We start from the raw sequence: 22217 nt of genomic DNA, 5'->3' as shown, positions 1-22217 counted from the left end.
AACCAACAAGGCACCACATGCACACTATAATATATTTGTTCTTGTTCAGTCAGTATAGGACAATAATAAACATGTAGTTAAAAATGATCCTGCATGTATGCTAAAAAGGCCTGACTATGTACCGTCAAGCAAATCATACTTCACACAGACCCAATCCAGTGAAAAAAAAAACACATCTCAGCAAGCATTTGAAACATCATTTGTTTGCACAAGGAGTGTCACCAGCCTGTGAAGTGGTGGTGACAGGGTGCATGAAGCCACAAGCTCAGGTAGCTCCTTCTGGGAAAGGGGGCAGATTGAACCCGCTCGCTTTGAATGCTATTTCTAGCACTGCAAAACAAGGACTTAGCCTTTCTGTCTCTGCGGACATGATCCTCCGCATACACTGTGCGGTTCCAGTTTTATGAGAGAAACATGTTGGGTTCATTCCATAAGAGGGGAGTGTTTCATCTCAAACCATGACACAAAACTGTTTCTCCTCTTTTCTCTCGGTGTGGCCCTTTCACGGGAACGGAAAAAAAAGCCCACTCCGGTCAAGATAGAGCCATAAAGGCTGATCCGATACGCGCCGTTGTGTGCAGAGTGTATAACGTGACTCGGTGTGCTCGAGTGTGTGTGTGTCCCTGCGAGCTTGGATCTTATTACAGTTTGATCCCACTCAAATATTTCTGAAAGAAAACAGAGGAGGGGAGGCAGGCTCTATGGCCAGCCAACACGGCCCACTGAACCTCTGCTGGGCTCACAATGAGAGCTTTATCTCCACTCCTAATGGCCTTTAATGAGGAGGAGCAAAGCACAACATAAAAACCAAATTACCTGCAAAGTTTGCTCATTTATTCAAACACACTCCATGGGAACTCACGGAATTTTGGACAGGGAAAGGTATGCCTCGCTGTTTTCTTTGCATTTTAGACTTTTACTGAGCAAACAGATGCAAAACTATGTCTAACATGCATTTGTATTTTTTTTTTTTAAAAAAAAAGGAGAACACCCTCTGCATGCTCAATGAAAAAAGTGAGCATGCAGAGGGAAAAAAAGTAAATATCTGGTGCAAGGTCACCATCACAGGCACGTAGACTTTGTTTGAACAAAGATGTTACCACATGAGCTCTCCAGGACTGGAAAAAAAAACAGCAACAAGTCTGACAATGGTATCACAGGCCATGCTGACAGAGCAACACTACATTTCAGAGCCGAAATATTTTTCAATTAGAAAACTCACCTGAGAATTCCCCTTGGGTGACGTTAGGCGAACTGGCAGCCTCTGTTTCAGTGTAAGACAGTGTGGAATCTGACAGATCTGAGGAGATAAAGGATCTGGTTAGAGTTTGTAGTTAATTAGAAATTTCAAAAATTATTTTTCATTTGATGATACAACTAGGAATGTTAAAATCCTGGTAAAAAGCAACATGCCATTGTTTTATTATATAAATAATACAGTTTAAAAGAGTGGGGTAAGTATGTTTTTTTTTTACAAATATAAAACTTTTATTTTGCAAGAATGCATTAAATTGATCAAGAGAGACAGCAAATACATTTATAATTCAATAATTTCAATAGTTACAATTATTTTAAATAAATATTTTTCTTATGAACTTTCAATTCATTAAAGATCCTGAAGAATCATTCAAATATAAAAAAAATGTTTTTTTAAATTATAATAATATATTTCACAATATTATTGTTTTTTTTTTTTTTACTGAATTTTTCATTAAATAAATGCAGCTTTGGTGAACATTACAGACTTCAAAAACATTAATAAATCTTACGACCCTACACTTTGAACAGTAGTGTACAAGTACATGAAGTCAGGACCACTGTCGTCAAATACGATTGACAACTAGCATACAGTTTGCATTACATACATAATTCGAAAATGTATTCTGATTCAAGGGGAATCAGAATATCAAATCCTGACTGATGAGAGGAGGAGCTGGGGATGGAGAAGGGTAATTAGATCCTGAGAAACGTGATACCTGCTGATAATACTGAAGGAGCTTATATATGTACACAGTGACAGGCGTTGTATTCGTATAGGTAGACGTGGATCAGCTGAGAGTCACATGAGTTGCAAGAACTGACGCTACGCTTAATAAGTGTGTTTACTAGCATATTAGTTATTCTTTGCTATTGAGTATCAAGAAATTTCATTGGTATTGGTATTGCTATCTGCCTTCTGAGATGTGGATCTCTCTAAAAAAAATAAAATTAACAAGCTGTTAACCACCAATGCATCAGTTCCAGATGGTATACCCTCTCTCCACCCCAGCTCCCGTCAACAGTGTGCCCGATGTTGAGCTATGGCACTGAGAGGATATCCCAGCCCAGTGCCAGGCCCCAGCATCCCTCACAACAGACAGGGCCCAGCCCAGGCCGGCTCCAGATTGGCATGCTGAAAATGGGCCTGCCGGATACTGGCTGCAGCCTCCACTGGCTCTCAGTTGGTTACTGTGCCTAATTGCCACCATTAAAATTCTTCACGTTGTTCTACTTTTTGCTTCCCCTTTGGCTCTCCGTAAAGCCAGGGATTCAACCGGTGGATGACAACTGATGGCACTGACTTATTTTGGCTAGGTCATTTTGTTACACAGATAACTTTATTAAATTTGCCAGTAAATGATCTCCCATCATCTGTTCCCTCAGAATGTCCATGCACAACATCTTAAATAAATACATTTTTAATCAGCAATTAGAGTGTGTGAAACTTACCCAGTGGCTTGTGTTCTTCGCTGGGGGAAAGTCTTGAGTATGGAGGAGGGGGTGACTCTAAAATATGATAAGAGTATGATTATAATTGGTATAGACAAATATGGGGAATATAATTATAGATATATTATTTAATGCTGAGTCCTGACAGACTATATTGGGTCAATGACCAAAAAAACAAAACAAAAAAAAACACATTTATTTTAAATGAAAATACAGAATGTTGACAACATGGAGTCTTTTCTATGGCACTGTGGAATATGTATGCATATGGTCCATGTGGTTCAAATGGTGCATGTTATACATCAAAATTTTGCAACAAATATTACACCTGAAAAACAAAAATCACAAATGCTCAAACTTAATATGAATATCTTAATAGCAGCTCAGTTTAAATACTCTCTGGGCCTATACTCTCTGTTTTTTAAAATTATTAAAATAAAAGATAATAATTAGGGCTGTCAAATGATTAATCGCGATTAATCACATCCAAAAATAAAAGTTTGTGTTTACATAATATATGTGGGTGCACTGTGTATAATTATTTTGTATATATATAAATACACACACATGCATGTATATTTAAGAAAAATATATTTTAAAGATAAAATTTTGATATTTATTTATAATGTAAATGCAATCATTAGCAAAATGATTTTATAGAAGTGTTTGTATTTTTTTGTTTCTGTCTTGTTCTTTTTTCTTTTTTTCCCTGTGCAGCGCTTTGATCAACTCATGGTTGTAAAGCGCTATATAAATAAAACATTGATTGATTGACTGATGTAAATTTAATATAAATCTATATACAGTATATACATGAACATATTTCTTAATGCATGTGTGTTTATTTATATATACAAAATAGTTAGGATTATACACAGCACCCACATTTTGTAAACATAAACTTTTATTTGAATGCGATTAATCATTTGACAGCTCTCTCTCTATATATATATTACACATCAGATAAAAAAAATTATTAGGCCTACTGAATTTGGGTATGCCTGTAAACTAACTTTTTGTAAACACACATACACAAAAATAATGGGCAGTAGCCTAGTTAAATATATTATAGGCATATATACAAATATTTCATTCATTTTAGTCTTGGTGGAATCCTCACCTGAAGCTGAATAAAACACTTCCTGTTTTAGGTGATACACCATTAAATGGCAATAGACATCAATCAAACGATTTTTCCATTTTAAATTAATACAAAAAATATCCTACTACTTGTATAAGCCTGTATATTATTTTGTTTTTCATCTTTTTAAATCGCAAAACCTCATCTGTTACAATGGAAGCCACTTAAAGTTCGACGGCACAAAGAGAAAAAAGTCCCTGGACAAGTAATGACCTCGCCTTATGGTAGTGGTTGGGGGGGGGGGGGGGGGGAGAAAAGCATAATATGGACTGTCTCTTTAAGAGTGGCGGCAGTAATTGCCAGGATCCTAAACTCAGTCACTCAGATACACAGAGTCAGTCTGGCGCCAGTTGTATGCAAACTGTATATTACCGCCACTCCTTCACCTAAATAGCATGAGGGGTCCTCCTCAGGAAAAAAGAGACTTTTAAAGCGCAACTTGAAACTGATATCATTTCAAAGCGATAAAGTCTTTGCAAAAAAAGGAAACGTAACCTAAACAATGCCATCTTATAAAGGTACAACAAACACAAAGCAAAATGAAACTATGTGTCGCTAAACATTGATAAACAAATCCCGTAGTAAAATATTGTTTCTTAAAAGCCCTTGCTAAATACATGGAAACGTTTGCGTAAACACAGTTTTAGCCATGATAAATTGCTCTCACGGGCATAGGGCAACACCTGAACAATAGGATTTCTCTCTTTAACGTCGTCTGTGAAAATTAACCTTGAAAAAACCCGTCAAAGCCATTGATGGAGTTTGAAGATTGAGAGGGCTCTGTTGTTCAATCGCATGAAAGAAATACCATCTTCATGGGGACACGCATGAGCGCCTGTGAGCTATGTGTGTCTCTACAGAGAACAGAGGGGAGAGAGAGGGGCTGCTGTCTCCCTCAAGCGTCTCTGCTCTGAGAAACTCCAATAAAACGCTGAGCAAAGAGTGTAATTGTCAGCTTAAAGCCTTTGATTAAAAAGTATCTCTTAATATGTGAGGATTTATTATGGAAAAACTGACTTATAGGTTGCCAAGTGCCTCAGGTTCCCAATGGTATCTTCACAAGATGTCTATACTGTCAATGAATGCTATAGGAATTCTAACCGTTAACCCATCAATCTGTGGAATTTTAGTCTACTCTGCTTTTTTCCTTCTTTTTTTTTGAGACTAGAGATTTGGATGAGAGACTAAACATGTCACAATAGCATCTGAAATGTGGAAATTAACAATTATTGGTGACTCTGAGCCTTGTGAGAGGAAAGAAACAGTTGACTATTCTTGCTAAATCACTTAACTAAGGAACTGGTAGAAATGAAAACGTGTCTTAAGCTTCTGAACCACTTGGGTCTTAGATTTAAGATCTTTTAGGCCACACAGCCAGTGTTTACGAGATTAGACTCAAGGAAAATTCTCTTAAAAAAAAAAAAAAGAAAAGCCTAGGCTAACTACCCTCTTATTCAACTGCTCAACTGTCTGAGGCAACTATTTGGAGAATATTACCAGCACAAAAATTAATAATCCAGTACAGTAGCCTAATATTATCAATAAGGACAAATGCTGTCTATCTTCAATTCAATAACCTGCAATTAAGAGATTGAAAACGCCATGCATTTTTTTTATGTAGGTTAATTATGTTTGTATTTTATTTCTGCCCATGTAGTTTCCTGGTTGGGGAAATAACGAAGTAGCAGAAAATAAAACCAGTAGGCTACAGTACAGATCTTGTAGGCCTCCATTATGGATAATGTGCAAATTCAAATTGTAATTATTTGAGTCACTGTTGTCACTGTATATTTAAAGCACTTTAACGTAATTGCTTACTTTTTATTAAGAACATTATAGCCCATTTTTTACACTGAAAAGCAAAGCAAAATTCTTTGCTACTGCACTCAATTTTATCAATGGCATTCTGTAGTATATGAATCACTGTAACAACACAGCTTCAATGCAACTGTTGGGGGAAACCCCGAGGAAAGGGCTTTGCCTTTGACATAAGGTGTAAAGCAAAGCATAATAATAAAATAAAGCCTAAGTTTTCGACATAATAATCGTCAATGGGATCTTCGCTTACCTGGCCCACAGAGTCGGCTGTAATGATATGGATTGCAGCACACTACCGGACCGTCCTGAGCTCCGAAGCTCTTGCACTCACAGAGCGCTTTAAGCTGGGCCGTGTGCTGCAGGTCTGACCACCGATAAAGCTTACAGATGAGCAGCTGTGGAGGAGCCATGTGGCCGCCTAACCGCAGCTCGGTCCGCGAGACCATCACGCAGTCGCTCGGCATCCCTCCTTTGGACTCCACGGCTTCCAACAAAGTATCCAAGGTCTTCTCCTTTAGCCTTTTTAATAGCGAATAGGTGGCGGTCTTGAGCTCCTGCTCCATGACGGAGCGAGGTTTCGTCTCCTGGTTCTCAAGAGGACCGGGGTCCCGAGAAGAACCAATGTTCCTCAGCCCGAACTGGCACGAGCCAGGCTCCGGGTTTCTAGATCCAGAATGATGGTCCCGATCTTTAAATAAACAGCAAGTGACTGTTCTACAATCGCTGTCCTGCACAGACCGAGGGCTTGCCATCGTACACACCGTACCCCCATCTTGGTCCAAAACGCCCCCTGAGGTGCCACCACCGCTGCTCTCAGTGGGATTCCTCGTACACACTTCCCCATAGTCCACGCCAGGCGACCCGCTCGGGGTCATCGGTCTGAACTCCGTCTTGGGAATTTTCTCTGGGTTGGAGCCAAGAAGATCGTCTCGAGTCCCCTCGCCGCTTTTGCCATATCCATCGCCCCCCTCTTTATCTGGAATCAAACGGCTTCTCCAGAGTCGCCGCACAAGACCTGAGCGTTTCGTCCTGAACATACGACAACTTGAAACTCTAGATGAGTTATTTACGTTCAGATCTTAGCGATTTAAAACTATTTCTGAGCTCGTGCAACATTAATGTTGGTCGAATGCCGTGCAGCGCGTGCACACAGCCGAGCACCATATATTGGTGGCAAAACCACAACATTAGTTTTGAAGGCACAATGTTATATTGCATTAAAAACAGAAAACGTCAAACAACCGCGAGGCTACACAGAAACGCATTCATCCTAGAAGAACGCTGTCAGTAGCCTACATGTGAACGCACCGTTTGGAAAGTTTTTAGATTTTTAAATGCACTAAGGGTTTAAACTACATCAAATACATTTGTTGTAAAAACAAACAAACAAACAAACAAACAAAAAAAGGCTACGCGAAACGCTACACTAGTCGCGCGCTCTCAAATGTTTTCGGACTTTGAAACACGTTCAAATCCACTCTTCAACAGCGGGTCTGCTGACATGAATGAAGCTGCTCCTCGGCGAATTAAATCCACAGACAATTCCTCACAGAATTCACTATTCCGGTTGTTTTCCACTATTCCAGCGCACTCTTTTTTGCGATCCAAAAATATCCTTATGCGCGCGCCGGTGCCAGAAAAAGGAACAATCCGTGGACTTATAGTGTGCTTCTGGTTCCGTGTTCAGACCTGGTCAAACTGCAACCCAGATCTCTCTCTCTTTCTCCGTTTCTCTCCCTTTTTCCTTTTTTCTCTCTCCCTGTCACACACACACATACACACACACATAGGGCCCCCGAGGAGAGCGATGGAGCCATTGGCTGACTACCATCATGTGCTAGTCTAGACACTTTGGCGGCTCTGAGCTGCACTGATTGTTGCGCAAACAAGGTTTCAAGTTTCTTAACTCTTAAAGGCGTAACATCCATCTACTTCTATTTCTTCATCCTAAGATGATTGTTTATTCCAAGCAGAGGAAGAATTGCGAGTAAATTAGAACTAATGTAAAAATCCAAGAATTATTTAACAAACATTTTCAAGATGATGTCAATGCGACTTTACTGCGGTCATAACTTTATTCCGAGTTTTGTGGAGTTGGAAGCTGTTTGCATGTGTCTACACTCTACAACTTACCAAAAAAAAAAAAAAAAATACAAAACATCATCTGATATATGCATAAGACATATGACATCTGCACAGGATAATCAAAGTCTTTAAAGGTGCACTCAGAAAGTTTTTATTTATATTTACCAGCCTCTTAATAACTACAAAAGTACCATATGTTTTGGACATTATACTGACACCTATAGGTTTGGATGCATTAAGTTTCTTATGTTCTCATATTACACATGCAAATATGGAAGAAAAAAAAACATCTCTAAAAGAGAGAATTAGCAATGTGGTGGCTGTAATGCTATGGTTTTAGTATTATTTGTATTACTGTTATTATTAATCGTAGTATTTAATTAACTTAGATGACATGGTATCAACATAAAGGTGCCCATGAAGGGGCAACCTTCTCCATGTAAAATAAAACAGCTTTTTAACGATAGGCCTACATCTTACTTTCACATAAGTGATCATTTCTCAAATTTCTTATTTATAGCTGAATTTCTTGCATTTCTTTTAATTTATAGTTGAGAACTATCTTATATCAGTAACTGACATGTTCCTAAATCCTCATTAAAAAGTACCTGGCAAATACATCCAAATCAGACTCTAAAACAGTTTTTGTTTGTGTGACGCAAAGTGTGCATGACCTGCACACGAGGAATATTCAGTGGCCTGGGAAGCTTGCAAATTCCAATTCCACTCTCATTCGGGTGTGAATTCTCGCAATGGGTCTTGCAAAGACTGTGAGGTGCAATCCCCCCCCCCCAAAAAAAAAACCTGTAAAAAAAAAACTAATATAGCTTCCTATCCTTACACTGAGATGTAAACCCAATGCACCTTGTTCTTTGACCTTTAGGTTTGAGTCAAAAAACAAAACAACACTTTATTTTACGGTATCCTTGTCGCATATGTAATATGTAGCCTACTTACTACACTAATTACAGTAAATTATGTATAATTAAATGCAACTAACCCTCAACCAAACCCTAAATCTACCCTCACCCCATAGCACATGTAGATCATTAATATTACTCAGTACTTAAATATATAATTACACTGTAACATTGACACCTTAAAATAAATGTAAAAAAAAAAAAAAGAACATTATATATATTGTTCAAACTATTACTTTTCTGTGCTATTTTGTTCACTCATGCACACAAAGGGTTAAAGCCTGGCTGGAGTAAAGCAGGCGGGGCGACGACTCTCAGTGTATTAACTTGCTCAAAGTAGCAAAAGTTCAGCAATAAACCCTGCCGATTGGTTCCCCAACATTTACGACATGCCCCCCGGAGACAGGGATTGGATGGAACAGGGGGAAAAAAAACGCAAAAAGACTCGCCCACTGTTGTTACAATTGACAGTGAATGAAATAAATTTCCCGGCAGCTTGCCAACCAGCAGAGCACAGTATTTGACACGCTTATTCGGCAACAAGCTATGTAAATACAGTCTTAACAATGGACTTGTGCTGACAGCCTTATTTATCAAGTGATCAAGAGGATGTGAAATTAAACTCTGTGGGAGGAGATCCAATTCCAATCCGAATCAACCAATAAGAACTCCAAGTATCCTACAATAAAAAATATAGGTTATAAGAAATATCTTTCATTAATAAAGCAAAACATAATGCTTAATGGGTCATTAAATATTCAAATAGCTGGAAATATGAGATAATGTATTTGTTAATGTTTACTAATAAACTTACATTATGATTAAAAGATCATTATTTAACGCTTAAAATGTCAGTAAACTTCAGATATATATATTATTTGTAATAATATTATACATATTTTACCTAATGCACTTTCTTGCATTTGCATGTGTCCAAATAGTGTACAAATGCAAACAGGCGCTAAGAGTGATTCGGATGTGCAACTGGAAAATTAACAATATAAGAATGACTGGTCCCACTTTATAGGTGTCTTTAACTACAAATACTTGTGTTAAAAAAAATAATTGAGGTTCAATGTACTTATTTTGTTCATGTTCTATTGCAAAAAACGCTTACAGCTGAAGTGTGATACATGGTGCATGAGGTTGTCAACTGTGTACACACTGTAAAAACATGAAGTCATCTCAACTTAAATTACATTTCAACTTAAATGACATTAAACCGACTTTAAAAATGACTAAAAGTATTTTGATGAGTTAAAGAATTGTAAAAACCTAACTTTTTTGCAGTGGTCAATTTGATTACTGAAACATGGTTCAAACCGTTTATAACATTCACTCTAAAAAAGACTGGGTTGTTTTAACCCAATTTTGGGTCAAATATCGACAAACCCAGCCATTGGGTTACATTTTTAGATGACATTTTTTAACTCAATGTTTGAGTTTGTCCATATTTGACCCAAAATTGGATTAAAACAACTGTAAACAACTGTATGTATACTCCAAGAACATCCTGTTTAAAGATAAAGTATAGTGTTATAGCAATAAAAAACATGTGTTTTGTCTTTAGAAAGCATTTAGCTAAGCTTAACAAACTAATCTTTTACACAAACATTGTCCAATGCCCATAATTCTAAACCTTTATAAACATTTACAAATGATAAACAGTTTCAACTTTAGATTGGGTACTGCAAAACATGAACAAATAATTAAATCATGATTTGAAAAGATGAGTAAAAAGGGTGAATTCAATTCATTTGGGACACTTTTGCCATTGAGATGACTGCCTATAAAGGTACTAAATGATTGGTAAACATTTATGAAGATTTACAAATAATGAAGTTTCAACTTTAGATTGGGTATTGATTTATAAAAATATTTAAATATAGAAGTATGCATACACCACAAAAAAACAAATTTATAACTTCTACAGACTGTGGTTATGAGTTGATGAAGAATATTAACATGAATAGTGTGTAATGTGCTTAAAACGACTAATTAAGCAAATGTTTTCATAACATTTGTAATTGTAAAAAAATTGCATAGGTAATTTATTAATTGAAATTAAATGACATTTGTATTTACATAAAATAATGATCTGTAAATAAATCACTATGTAATGTTTAATAAGTTGGTTTAAACATCAACACATATTATCTCATAGATAATTTAATATATATTAACTAATGATCTGTTAAGTGTTATATGTTTGTTAATAATTTAATTTTCTAACTATGTAAATTAGTTAATAAATATGAACTAATTATCTGTTAAGCATTATATTTGTTAATGATTTATTAATGAAAGTTATTATGAAGTGTTACCAAAATATACCTACATATCTAAAATGATAATACATAGTAATTTACTAGGTGTTTAACTCTTCATGGAACTATAAGAAAAAACAAATCTAACTTCTTAATATTCATGGTAAAAAAAAAGAAGAAGATACAATTACAATGTATTTAAAGCATTACAGGGTGTTTTTAAGTGATTTCACAACTTTTAACTTATATCATACCAGTGTAAACATTAAAATAATTTAAAAAAAAAAAAAAAACAAAGTGCAAAACTGAAAATAAAATAAAATCTTTCTTTTTCAAGTTAAAATGACTTCATAAAATGTAGACTGACAACTCAAACATGACATCTACTTCTCAAAAATAGTCAAACAAGTTATAAACCAGTTTAACATGGGTATAAAGTGCACTATAAATAAATGAAAAATCATCAGATTTAATCATCAACCATCCCAAACGTCCAGTATTAGTCACACAGTGATGCACACACACACACACACACACACACACACACACACACCTGTCCTCAACTTATTCCCCTTGCTCTGCGACTAAGAGTAGTATTCGCCTGTGTGTAAGCAGGAATCGGATTTCCCTGGCAGGTTCATGGAGGTTAGAGAGAGAGAGAGAGAGAGAGAGAGAGAGAGAGGAGAGAGAGAGAGAGAGAGAGAGAGAGAGAGAGAGAGAGAGAGAGAGAGAGAGAGAGAGAGAGAGAGAGAGCATGGAGCCCCTCATGCCTGCTCCGTATTAGAGGCACCTGTTGCAAATACATTCTCTTTTGTAACTTAATCACACGTCAGACAGGGCAAAGAAAATTGTTATTGCAGCACTGCACTCCATGTTCAATCATTCTCACACTTTACTGAAAAATCTGTGAAAGCCCCACTCACAGTATAATGGTGCTAATGATAGTCATTCACTCACCTGTCCATTGACAGGTATACAGTTTATCTATAGACTATCTGAAAAAAGCCACTATATTTTAAATAAAAGCTTCAGGAAGTGCTTTTTCAGATATTGTTCGACTCTTTCTTAATGATCATGTTGTACAATTTTGTGCCTGCAGGAGATTCTGTGATAAATGATTAGTGACTTCATTGACTGGCTATTGCAATAATATTGTTCAAATAAAATGTTTCACCCAAGGCAAAGTTTAGGCTTTCAAGCGTTGAGAAACAATGATAAAGCAAGTTTTGTTTTCTGTCCAACACCATACGCCTGGAGAGATTTGGCAGTGATTATTTCGTTTCTCAATTCCAGTCACTTGATGATAAATGAAAAGAGAGCATTTTAAGGGAACATTATGAGAGTTATGCAAGGACGGCATTAAGATGATGTTTTTGGCCGAGGAAAGACATTAGTGGTTTCATGGACATGATGTCTGTAAAAACAAACCCTATTTTAAATACAAAACACATATTCAGTGTAATTTCCATATTATTAGAATATTTTGTACTTACATTTTTACGTACAATCAATTTGGATATTTAAGTCGTCTTCAATTAATTAAATTAAATTACATTAAACCAACCTTAAAAAATGAGTTGAATCTTGTAAAGCATAAAAAAGTTAAAAATTGCTCATTTTGGTCAGTTAAAGTCATGTAAAGGCATATGTTGTTGCTGAATATCCTACAAAAGTTATGGGTTGTATACTAATTGTGCAATGACTACATGTTAACGGTTTTATATATTAGAGTTTTAAATTAGAAATACATTTGTTTTGTTTTAAATATTTTAAAGACAATGCATGAAATTGTAAAATTAATCAATTGAATACAATAAATACAATAATAACAGTATTTCTGTTCAAATAGTTTTTGTAATAATATGAAATAAATCCATGGTTACATGAAGAACCTTTAACATTCGTGGAGCCTTATCACAAAAGGTTCTTTAGGTTATTAGAATATTCTTTACACTAAGAAAAAAATGGTTCTTTTACGTAATAACTGTTCACTGAAAGTTTTTTTTTGGGAAACCTGGTTCTTCTATTGCATCTCTGTGAAAAACCCCTTTCGGAACCTTTGTTTTTAGGAGTGTATACTCTATTGACCCTAATGTTTGCTGCATATGTGAAAGTGTGTAAGAAAAGAGCTCTTCAAAGAGGACGAGGTAATTGAGTCGGAGGCCTGAAAACAGGTCCCAGCTGTTCACACACACATTGTCCCCCTGCCCCGCTCTTCTGTGTCCAGCAAAGCAGATTGTGCGCACCACTGGAGACCCCGGGGTAATAATCCAGTGGTCACGCCAGCTTGGTACAGCACTGACACTTCAGAGGGAGAGGATATCAAATTAAACACAACCGAGAGATACATTCCCATCCAATTGTCCAAGCACCTCATTGCACCTTGTGTAATAAGTAATAGTTATAACAAGTAATATATTTTATTCATTCAATATATAAAATTAAGTAAAAGGTGAAGAAAAAAATGAGTCTGTCACTCACAATAGACAGATATACAGATAGATAGAACAATAGATAGAATGATAAAACGATATAGAATGATAGATAGAACGATAGATGCGATAGATAGAAAAAAAGACCGATAGACATATAGATAAGAACTATAGATAGATAGAACGATAGATAGAACGACAGAACGATAGATAGAACGATAGATAGAGCGATAGATAGATAGATAGATAGATAGATAGATAGATAGATAGATAGATAGATAGATAGATAGATAGATAGATAGATAGATAGATAGATAGATAGATAGATAGATAGATAGATAGATAGATAGATGGATAGATGGATGGATGGATGGATGGATGGAACGATAGATAGAACGATAGATAGATAGAACAATGGATGGATGGATGGAACGATAGATAGAACGATATAATGATAGATAGATAGATAGATAGATAGATAGATAGATAGATAGATAGATATAATTATAGAACGATAGATAGAACGATAGAACAATAGAACGATAGAATGATAGATAGATAGATAGATAGATAGATAGATAGATAGATAGATAGATAGATAGATAGATAGATAGATAGATAGATAGATAGATAGATAGATAGATAGATAGATAGATAGATAGATAGATAGATAGATAGATAGATAGATAGATAGATAGATAGATAGATAGATAGATAGATGGATGGATGGATGGATGGATGGAACGATAGATAGAACGATAGAACGATAGATAGATAGAACAATGGATGGATGGATGGAACGATAGATAGAATGATAGATAGATAGATAGATAGATAGATAGATAGATAGATAGATAGATAGATAGATAGATAGATAGATAGATAGATAGATAGATAGATAGATAGATAGATAGATAGATAGATAGATATAATTATAGAACGATAGATAGAACGATAGAACAATAGAACGATAGAATCATAGATAGATAGATAGATAGATAGATAGATAGATAGATAGATAGATAGATAGATAGATAGATAGATAGATAGATAGATAGATAGATAGATAGATAGATAGATAGATAGATAGATAGATAGATAGATAGATGGATGGATGGATGGAACGATAGATAGAACGATAGAACGATAGATAGATAGAACAATGGATGGATGGATGGAACGATAGATAGAACGATAGAATGATAGATAGATAGATAGATAGATAGATAGATAGATAGATAGATAGATAGATAGATAGATAGATAGATAGATAGATAGATATAATTATAGAACGATAGATAGAACGATAGAACAATAGAACGATAGAATCATAGATAGATAGATAGATAGATAGATAGATAGATAGATAGATAGATAGATAGATAGATAGATAGATAGATAGATAGATAGATAGATAGATAGATAGATAGATAGATAGATAGATAGATAGATAGATAGATAGATAGATAGATAGATAGATAGATAGATAGATAGATTGATTGATTTCTGGTCTGTGTTCCTGTGAGACCATCCGTTTTTGGTGTATATTATAATCTTGAAGACAAAAGTTTGAGAAATGTTATAGAGGAGTGTGAGGAAGACTGTTTGAAGAAAATCTAAGGAGAAAAAGAGCACATGCAACAAAACAATAAAATGCACCAGCCTGTGACAGCAGTCATATATTCGAAGAGCAGAAGGCATTAATTCTCCATGAGGAAATTGCGAGGGAGTTCAGTACGGACAGATACTAATGAGAAACAGGCTCACACACTTAGGCCCGTGGACGCAGTGGGGGTGGAGGGGATTCTGCAGATAATCTATTCACTCAATGCTACACATCCCCACCCCTCTATAGTCGATACTGTACAATCATTCCATTCTTTCTAAATGCCACTAGACATGTCTCTGCTATGAGACAAAGCACGGTTGGTATTGGGGAAAAATATGGTTGAATCTTTAATTGGAAGCAATCTGATTCACTCGGTTGTATTGGAGACAGGTAGACCGGGCAGACGGGGCTCGAGGCTGCGTGTGTCATCTTCTCTTTGTACCAGTCAGGGTAATTCATGCCCCAAGGGGAGGGCTGTCCATGGACTGGCTTCACCATCACATTCCTGCCGATAAGGCTTATTCTAGGTCCATGAAGGAGCTTAAGGAATGCAAGGGAATAAAAGTTACACTTGCATTACAGTTTTTCTCAGTCGCTTTGGTACATTTCTCAGATCAGAATTGAAATTCTCAAAACTATCTGTTCAACTTGTGCACATCAAAAGAGCAGTTTCTCATTTCTTTGAATAAGTTACAAATGCTTTGGGACATCCGTGCAAATTATTTGCTGTTTCCTACATTATCAATTGCCTATGTCATGTTGATCAAAATGTATTATAATTGGTCTCTGTTGAATTGTCTCACCCTCCACAACATTTAGGCATTAGTTAATAGCCTAAAAAGTCTTTACATGCAAAATGGTTGAACAAGTTGTCTAAATCATGTGCATTTCCATTAGACTTTTTCCTAAATCTGACCTGTTCACATTTCTACTTTTGTTTTTTTTCTTTTTGTTTTCTTCGTGCTTTGCAGTGCTGTCTTTTCCTTTCTGTATTGCAATAACGTGGTCTGTTGACAACATACATTACAAACAGTAAAAGCGTAAATGTGAATCTGTTCAAGTCTCTTGCAATCAAACTCCCACATGGTGTAACCTACAATTTACAATAATTGTCATCAAAACTTAGATCAGAACATCCCTCCAGGTTACACGTTATACTGACAACATTACTGAGCAATTTAACTGTCAAATCAGTACACAATGAAACAAGGACTTGTCATTCTGATGGCACTGACATGTTCATTGAGAGATGAACTGAGGATTTTGGATTTTGCAAGTAATCTGTGGCGTTTTGCTATTTGTACGAATTGTTTTGAGAAATACACTTATTGTTTTGCAAATGTCGAGCATGATTCGAGAAATATACCAAAGCGACTGAGAAAAACTGTAATATGGGATGTTTGGGATGGTCTACTCAAACACACTAGAAAAGGGCAGTTTAACGGATAGTTCACCAAAAATTAAAAATTGTCATTGTTTACTCTCCTTCATGTCTTTCCAAATCTATATGACTTAATTCTGTAGAACACACATGCACTCACCTAAAGGATTATTAGGAACATATTTCACATTGATGCAATTATCTAATCAACCAATCACAAGGCAGTTGCTTCAATGCATTTAGGGGTGTGGTCCTGGTCAAGACAATCTCCTGAACTCCAAACTGAATGTCAGAATGGGAAAGAAAGGTGATTTAAGCAATTTTGAGCATGGCATGGTTGTTGGTGCCAGACGGGCCGGTCTGAGTATTTTACAATCTGCTCAGTTACTGGGATTTTCACGGACAACAATTTCTAGGGTTTACAAAAGAATGGTGTGAAATGGGAAAAACATCCAGTATGCGGCAGTTCTGTGGGCGAAAATGTCTTGTTGATGCTAGAGGTCAGAGGAGAATGGGCCGACCGATTCAAGCTGATAGAAGAGCAACTTTGACTGAAATAACCACTCGTTACAACCGAGGTATGCAGCAAAGCATTTGTGAAGCCATGACGCGCACAACCTTGAGGCGGATGGGCTACAACAGCAGAAGACCCCACCGGGTACCACTCATCTCCACTACAAATAGGAAAAAGAGGCTACAATTTGCAAGAGCTTGCCAAAATTGGACAGTTGAAGACTGGAAAAATGTTGCCTGGTCTGATTAGTCTTGATATCTGTGGAGACATTCAGATGGTAGAGTCAGATTTTAGCCTAAACAGAATGAGAACATGGATCCATCATGCCTTGTTACCACTGTGCAGGCTGGTGGTGGTGGTGTAATGGTGTGGGGGATGTTTTCTTGGCACACTTTAGGCCCCTTAGTGCCAATTGGACATCGTTTAAATGCCACGGCCTACCTGAGCATTGTTTCTGACCATGTCTATCCCTTTATGGCCACCATGTACCCATCCTCTGATGGCTACTTCCAGCAGGATAATGCACCATGTCACAAAGCTCGAATCTGAACTAAACACTGTACTAAAATGGCCCCCACAGTCACCAGATCTCACCAGGCCAACATTTCTAAAGAATGGTTTCAGCACCTTGTTGAATCAATGCCACGTAGAATTAAGGCAGTTGTGAAGGCAAAAGGGGGTCAAACACAGTATTAGTTTGGTGTTCCTAATAATCCTTTAGGTGAGTGTATTTTGTCCATAAAATAAAAATTCAATGGGGTTTAATGTTGTTTTGGACCCACTGACTTTCATTGTATAGATAAAAAACACAAACCATTTTCTGTTCAACAGAAGAAAGAAGGTCAAACAGGTTTGAAACAACATGAGGATAACAGAATTTTCATCATTTCCCTTCAACAGCTCCTCTAAAAGAACAACGAGCCCTTAATTCAGGGCAGGTTTAAGAATGTAGGCCGTTTCACCAACAAAAAAAAAAAAATGAAAAGTAGATTGGTATATTTTATGTTTTTTTATGACACACTGACTCGAACTGAATAAATGTTAGGTAGATTTATAAGAGCAAAGGTTTAAGATGAAATGTTTTGCAATGTGATTCTGAGTTTGGAACCCGTGGATCGAGTAATAAATCTGGAAATAATTTAGGTTTGTAATACATTGCTCTTCCAAGCTTGCCTGTAAACATTCCTCACATTGCACCTTTTCCTCCCATGCTTTCTGTCATGCCGCTGTCAGAAGTCACGACCCCAGAAAGGCAGGAATGGCTCTTTAAAGACACACTAAAAAGTGACTAATAAATCCGAAATGTCCCCGTACATAAACAAGTCCCAGGAAACACGGTAAATTAATACTCGAACAAGGGAAGCAAATCAAATCAGGACACCTGCGCTGTGTCTCTATCACATAGTTGGTTTTAGAGACTGGCGTCGCAGAACGCAGATCAATAGTTTGGTTATCTGAGTGTTGCGTGTTTTTTCCTATCTCTCTTCCTGACCGGCAGAGACGGCGAGGCTGAGCCCCATATGACTGGGTCACCAGAGCCCAAACCAGAGACACACTTATGTGAAGAATAATATTTTCCAGCTTTTTATCAGCATTTGTTCAGTGGGTCATGGAGACAGTCTGTCTTTGAGAGCCAGATAACCAAGTCAAAACCTCTAATTGCACTGTCTCTGCCAGATTGATTTAAACCCAGTCACACACATACATATACACACATTCCTCTAGGCCCTAAATTAGAGGCTTGTTCACTGAGGAAAGGCAACCCTGATGAGAAAGACAACCTGTTCCTTCTGTGAACCACCCAAACTTTGTTTTTGACTTCCCTGGCAGATTAATTGCTTATAATGATACCTTTATGAAACTTTGTGTTTAATTTGAATTAGATGTTGACTTAGGTTCAGGCTGATGTCATGTTTGACTATAACGTTGCAAGCGGGATCACAACATCTTCAATTATCCAACATATATTTAAGATTCTCGAAGGAGCGTTGATATAACAGTATAAGAGAAGTGGGACGAAGGCAAAAGTTGAAATCTGATTGGTTGACTTCAACAGGTGTTCCGAGATCCTAGTGTGCTGGAATGTTTAACGGTCCACCAGTACACTGTCAAAAATGAATGTGCTTTATCTAATCAAAAAAATTGTGGCAACAGAATAATAATTCATCAAATTAATTCCTTAAAAGTTAACCATTTAAAATGAGTAAAACTTACAACAACTAAAACAACATAAATTGAAGTCACCATTATGGTGATCGGTGTTTGTTTTAAAATTACGGTTTTCTCCTTCAGTGATTCTGCTTAACATCAGGTCTCTTCAATGTTGGCAATATAAAATAAAGAGTTCTTAATCAATCTTTGACGTCTGTCTGTTAGTGAGATATTTTGGGTGTAAACTTTACTCATTTTAAATGGTTAACTTTTAAGGAATAATTTGATTAATTATTACTCAACTCTAATTTGTTGAATTTAATTAATAATATTGCTTGTAATCAGTTGCCACAATTCTATTGATTAGTTGATTAGTCTATTGACTGATTTCCAAGCTTAGCCAACCCTTGGATTCCTGAGTGATTAGTTTGAATATTGAGTCCTGCTTTGAATATTAGTTTGAAACTACTTGCGTCGGTAACTGTAACAATATTGTGCATAAAATGTAAGTTACTGCACCATCAAATTTTTTATTTAGAACTGCTGAATCAAAGCAATACCACTAGCAATGGGCTCTTTGCACGGTTGCTTCGGCATGTAGCTTCAGTGGCCACCGAAACTTGCAGTGTCCAGAATATGTACATTTTGGCTTTTCAATTAAGCACAAAATTTGAGGAACACAACACATAAAAGGACAATGTCACATTAGATACATGTTTTACCGCTCCATTTATTACAATGATTTAAAGTAAAATAGAGTTTTAATTGTTTTCTTCATTTTATGTGTGAATGTCTTTAAATGTTACTGGGTCTAACAGGAAATAGCATCATTAAGTCAAGCGGCATTGCAAACAAGCAAGGTTACTAACAAATGCGCTGGACTGCTTTTAACAGTTTAAGCCTAGTCCCAGACTAAAATGCATTATTGAGCTATTTTAACTGAAAGCTATTTTATCTTAAAATAAGTCAGAGCTGTTGATTTGGTTCAAGATGCCAACCAGTATTGTTTTTTTTTTCTAAGGTGTGCTTATAAATGCTATACATAAATATCCTAGTTGAATTAATGCCTATCCTAGGCTTAATCTAAACCCTGTCTGTACAACCAGGCCATAATACTGGAATGAATTAGTTGTGATTAAGAATTATGACAGATAGAGTATTTTACCAAGTTTGCTATAAGAGACAACTACTCCGAATGACAAAATTCGAATAACAACTAGTGTTCCTTGAACTATGCAACCTTTCACCGAAACCAAATCAATGTAGCTATACCTAATTTAAAAAACTGTATAAATGTGATCATAATGAAAATACTAGACTCGGTTCGTTACGGCCACTATGTTTATGTAAAGGTTTATATACATTCATAAAGTTTTACTCAGGATTGCCTGCAGTAGTAACCAGGATCCATTACAGTAAGAATAATACTGCGTGAGAAAAGATGCCAACACACACACAGAAGAAAAAGAGTGAGGGCCAAAATAAACTGGCACCAGGCGGACTTTCACACCTTGGCACAACCCAGTCCTCACACTCTGGCAAAAACATTCGCATCTAGGCCCTAAACACACTAAGCATACCCTGCACCAATAAAAGATTATTGATTTAGCTCAACAAAGCATTCATAACACCATCCTCATCCTCATCGGTTCCTTCAGCGCAAGGCACATAGGGAAGCAAGCTTCCTCCAAAGAGCCTTATTTAAGGCAGGGTTCCCATCTGATGCCAGTGTTTCACAGGTCTTCCCTGAATGTTTGGTACCATGTTTTACAGCTCTCATTGCAACATGGTGTTTGAGTATTGATAATCTGGTTTAATCTAGCATTCAATGTTCCACCACAATATCCTGCAATTTCCTAGATCCACTTTGCCATCAAATTTCCTTGTTTGCAACTTGAATGCACCTATAATTCTGCACAAGCAACGTTGTCCATGCCTCGCTAGCATAGATCGCTGTTGGTTTTACCTGCTACAACAGTAGTTTTGTCTTGGTACCAACTGTTGAAGATGACCAGATTGGTCGCTAGCGCTTAAACACCGTGGATGCTTTACCGATTGTGCAATTCATAACACGCTTCATCCAAAAAAAATAGGTCTACTTCTCAGAGGGCGAGGAACGGGGTAATATCCCATTCCAAAATGGGTGAAATTAAAGCATCAAAGTCCTGAATGTTTTAATAAAAGTGTGTTTTTAATGTGTGCCGCCATGGCAAGGTGGCGGGGAGCAAAGGAACGCTGGAGAAAGCACAAGCTCTCTCAATGTGAACCACTGTACTTTATAATGTTTCCCAAACGCTAGTAAATCTAGCACTCCAAAACCCCATGTTGGAACCAAGAATGACATCATCCACAGACGCTTTTTATGATTTTACAAACTTCATTTGAACAGAAAAAGAAATGGGGCCACAATGCCAGCTATGTACCCTGAGCTTACCCCATCAAACTGCATCAACAAAACCGGCCCATTTTATGATGGCACTAGCAGTTTTTAAATGTACATGACTCAAAAACATGACAAATAAAACATCAGTAGCTGTTTGCTCATTACAGTTTGCTTGTGCTAATGAAGACCATCTGTTGTTGGATTCCTGCTTAATTGACGAACTGAAGTGTGATGTGGCAAATCTCATCACTCAAGTGCTAATGTGAGCCTCAGGGCTGAGAAGTTCATTATATTGCCTTGTTACTTCTGGAATTTGCTTGTTCCATAGGCTTTGTTAACGCAGATCAACAGCATTCCTGCATGGCAGAGTAATTAAGCATGTGGGCTGATGTTAGTCTGAGCATTCAGGCCCTTTTAATAGCATACACTGGCAGAGGGGGACATTCTGATAGCCGCAGATCATTTTTTTTTTTAAGGTCATGCTTTGAAGAGGGGAAAATAAACCTTTCAACACACCATTTACATAATAGGGATTACAGACTGATCGGTTACAGCACCAAACGGCACGTAAAATCAAGTGAATAGTATAAACTTTTCTTTCAACCATGAAAAGGCTTGTTTTTATTATGAAACCGTACCATATAATTATTATCCTATGCAGTCACTATTGTGCCTGTACTGTACAGTTCAGTATATAGATCTCATGTAGCCATGCCCCTTTTCAGTGCTGCACTCGTTCTGTTCTGCCTTCCGGTTTGTATTTCCACAGCATGAATGTAAGATTTTACAGATGTATGAATCAACCGC

At 36.8% G+C, this 22217-nt stretch overlaps 1 protein-coding gene and 1 pseudogene across 1 annotated transcript in view; both read right to left on the bottom strand.

The window, feature by feature from the left end:
• Positions 1–7488, bottom strand: part of smad6b (SMAD family member 6b) — a 32282-nt gene extending 24794 nt beyond the window's left edge. The window contains exons 1-3 of the mRNA XM_039684191.2: positions 5919–7488; positions 2710–2766; positions 1223–1300 (exon numbers count right to left, since the gene is read on the bottom strand). Coding sequence (XP_039540125.2) covers positions 1223–1300; positions 2710–2766; positions 5919–6705 — 922 coding nt within the window. The 5' untranslated portion in view covers positions 6706–7488. The remainder of the gene's footprint in view (positions 1–1222; positions 1301–2709; positions 2767–5918) is intronic.
• A 6052-nt stretch (positions 7489–13540) lies between these two features.
• Positions 13541–15440, bottom strand: LOC148977435 (uncharacterized; annotated as a pseudogene).
• Positions 15441–22217: the final 6777 nt, after the last annotated feature.

Source organism: Pimephales promelas, chromosome 10 (genome assembly GCF_988280905.1).
Source record: "Pimephales promelas chromosome 10, fPimPro1.hap1.1, whole genome shotgun sequence".
Lineage (NCBI taxonomy): Eukaryota > Metazoa > Chordata > Actinopteri > Cypriniformes > Leuciscidae > Pimephales > Pimephales promelas.
The sequence above is the reverse complement of the archived record's forward strand: the minus strand, read 5'-3'. Positions and strand labels throughout refer to the sequence as shown.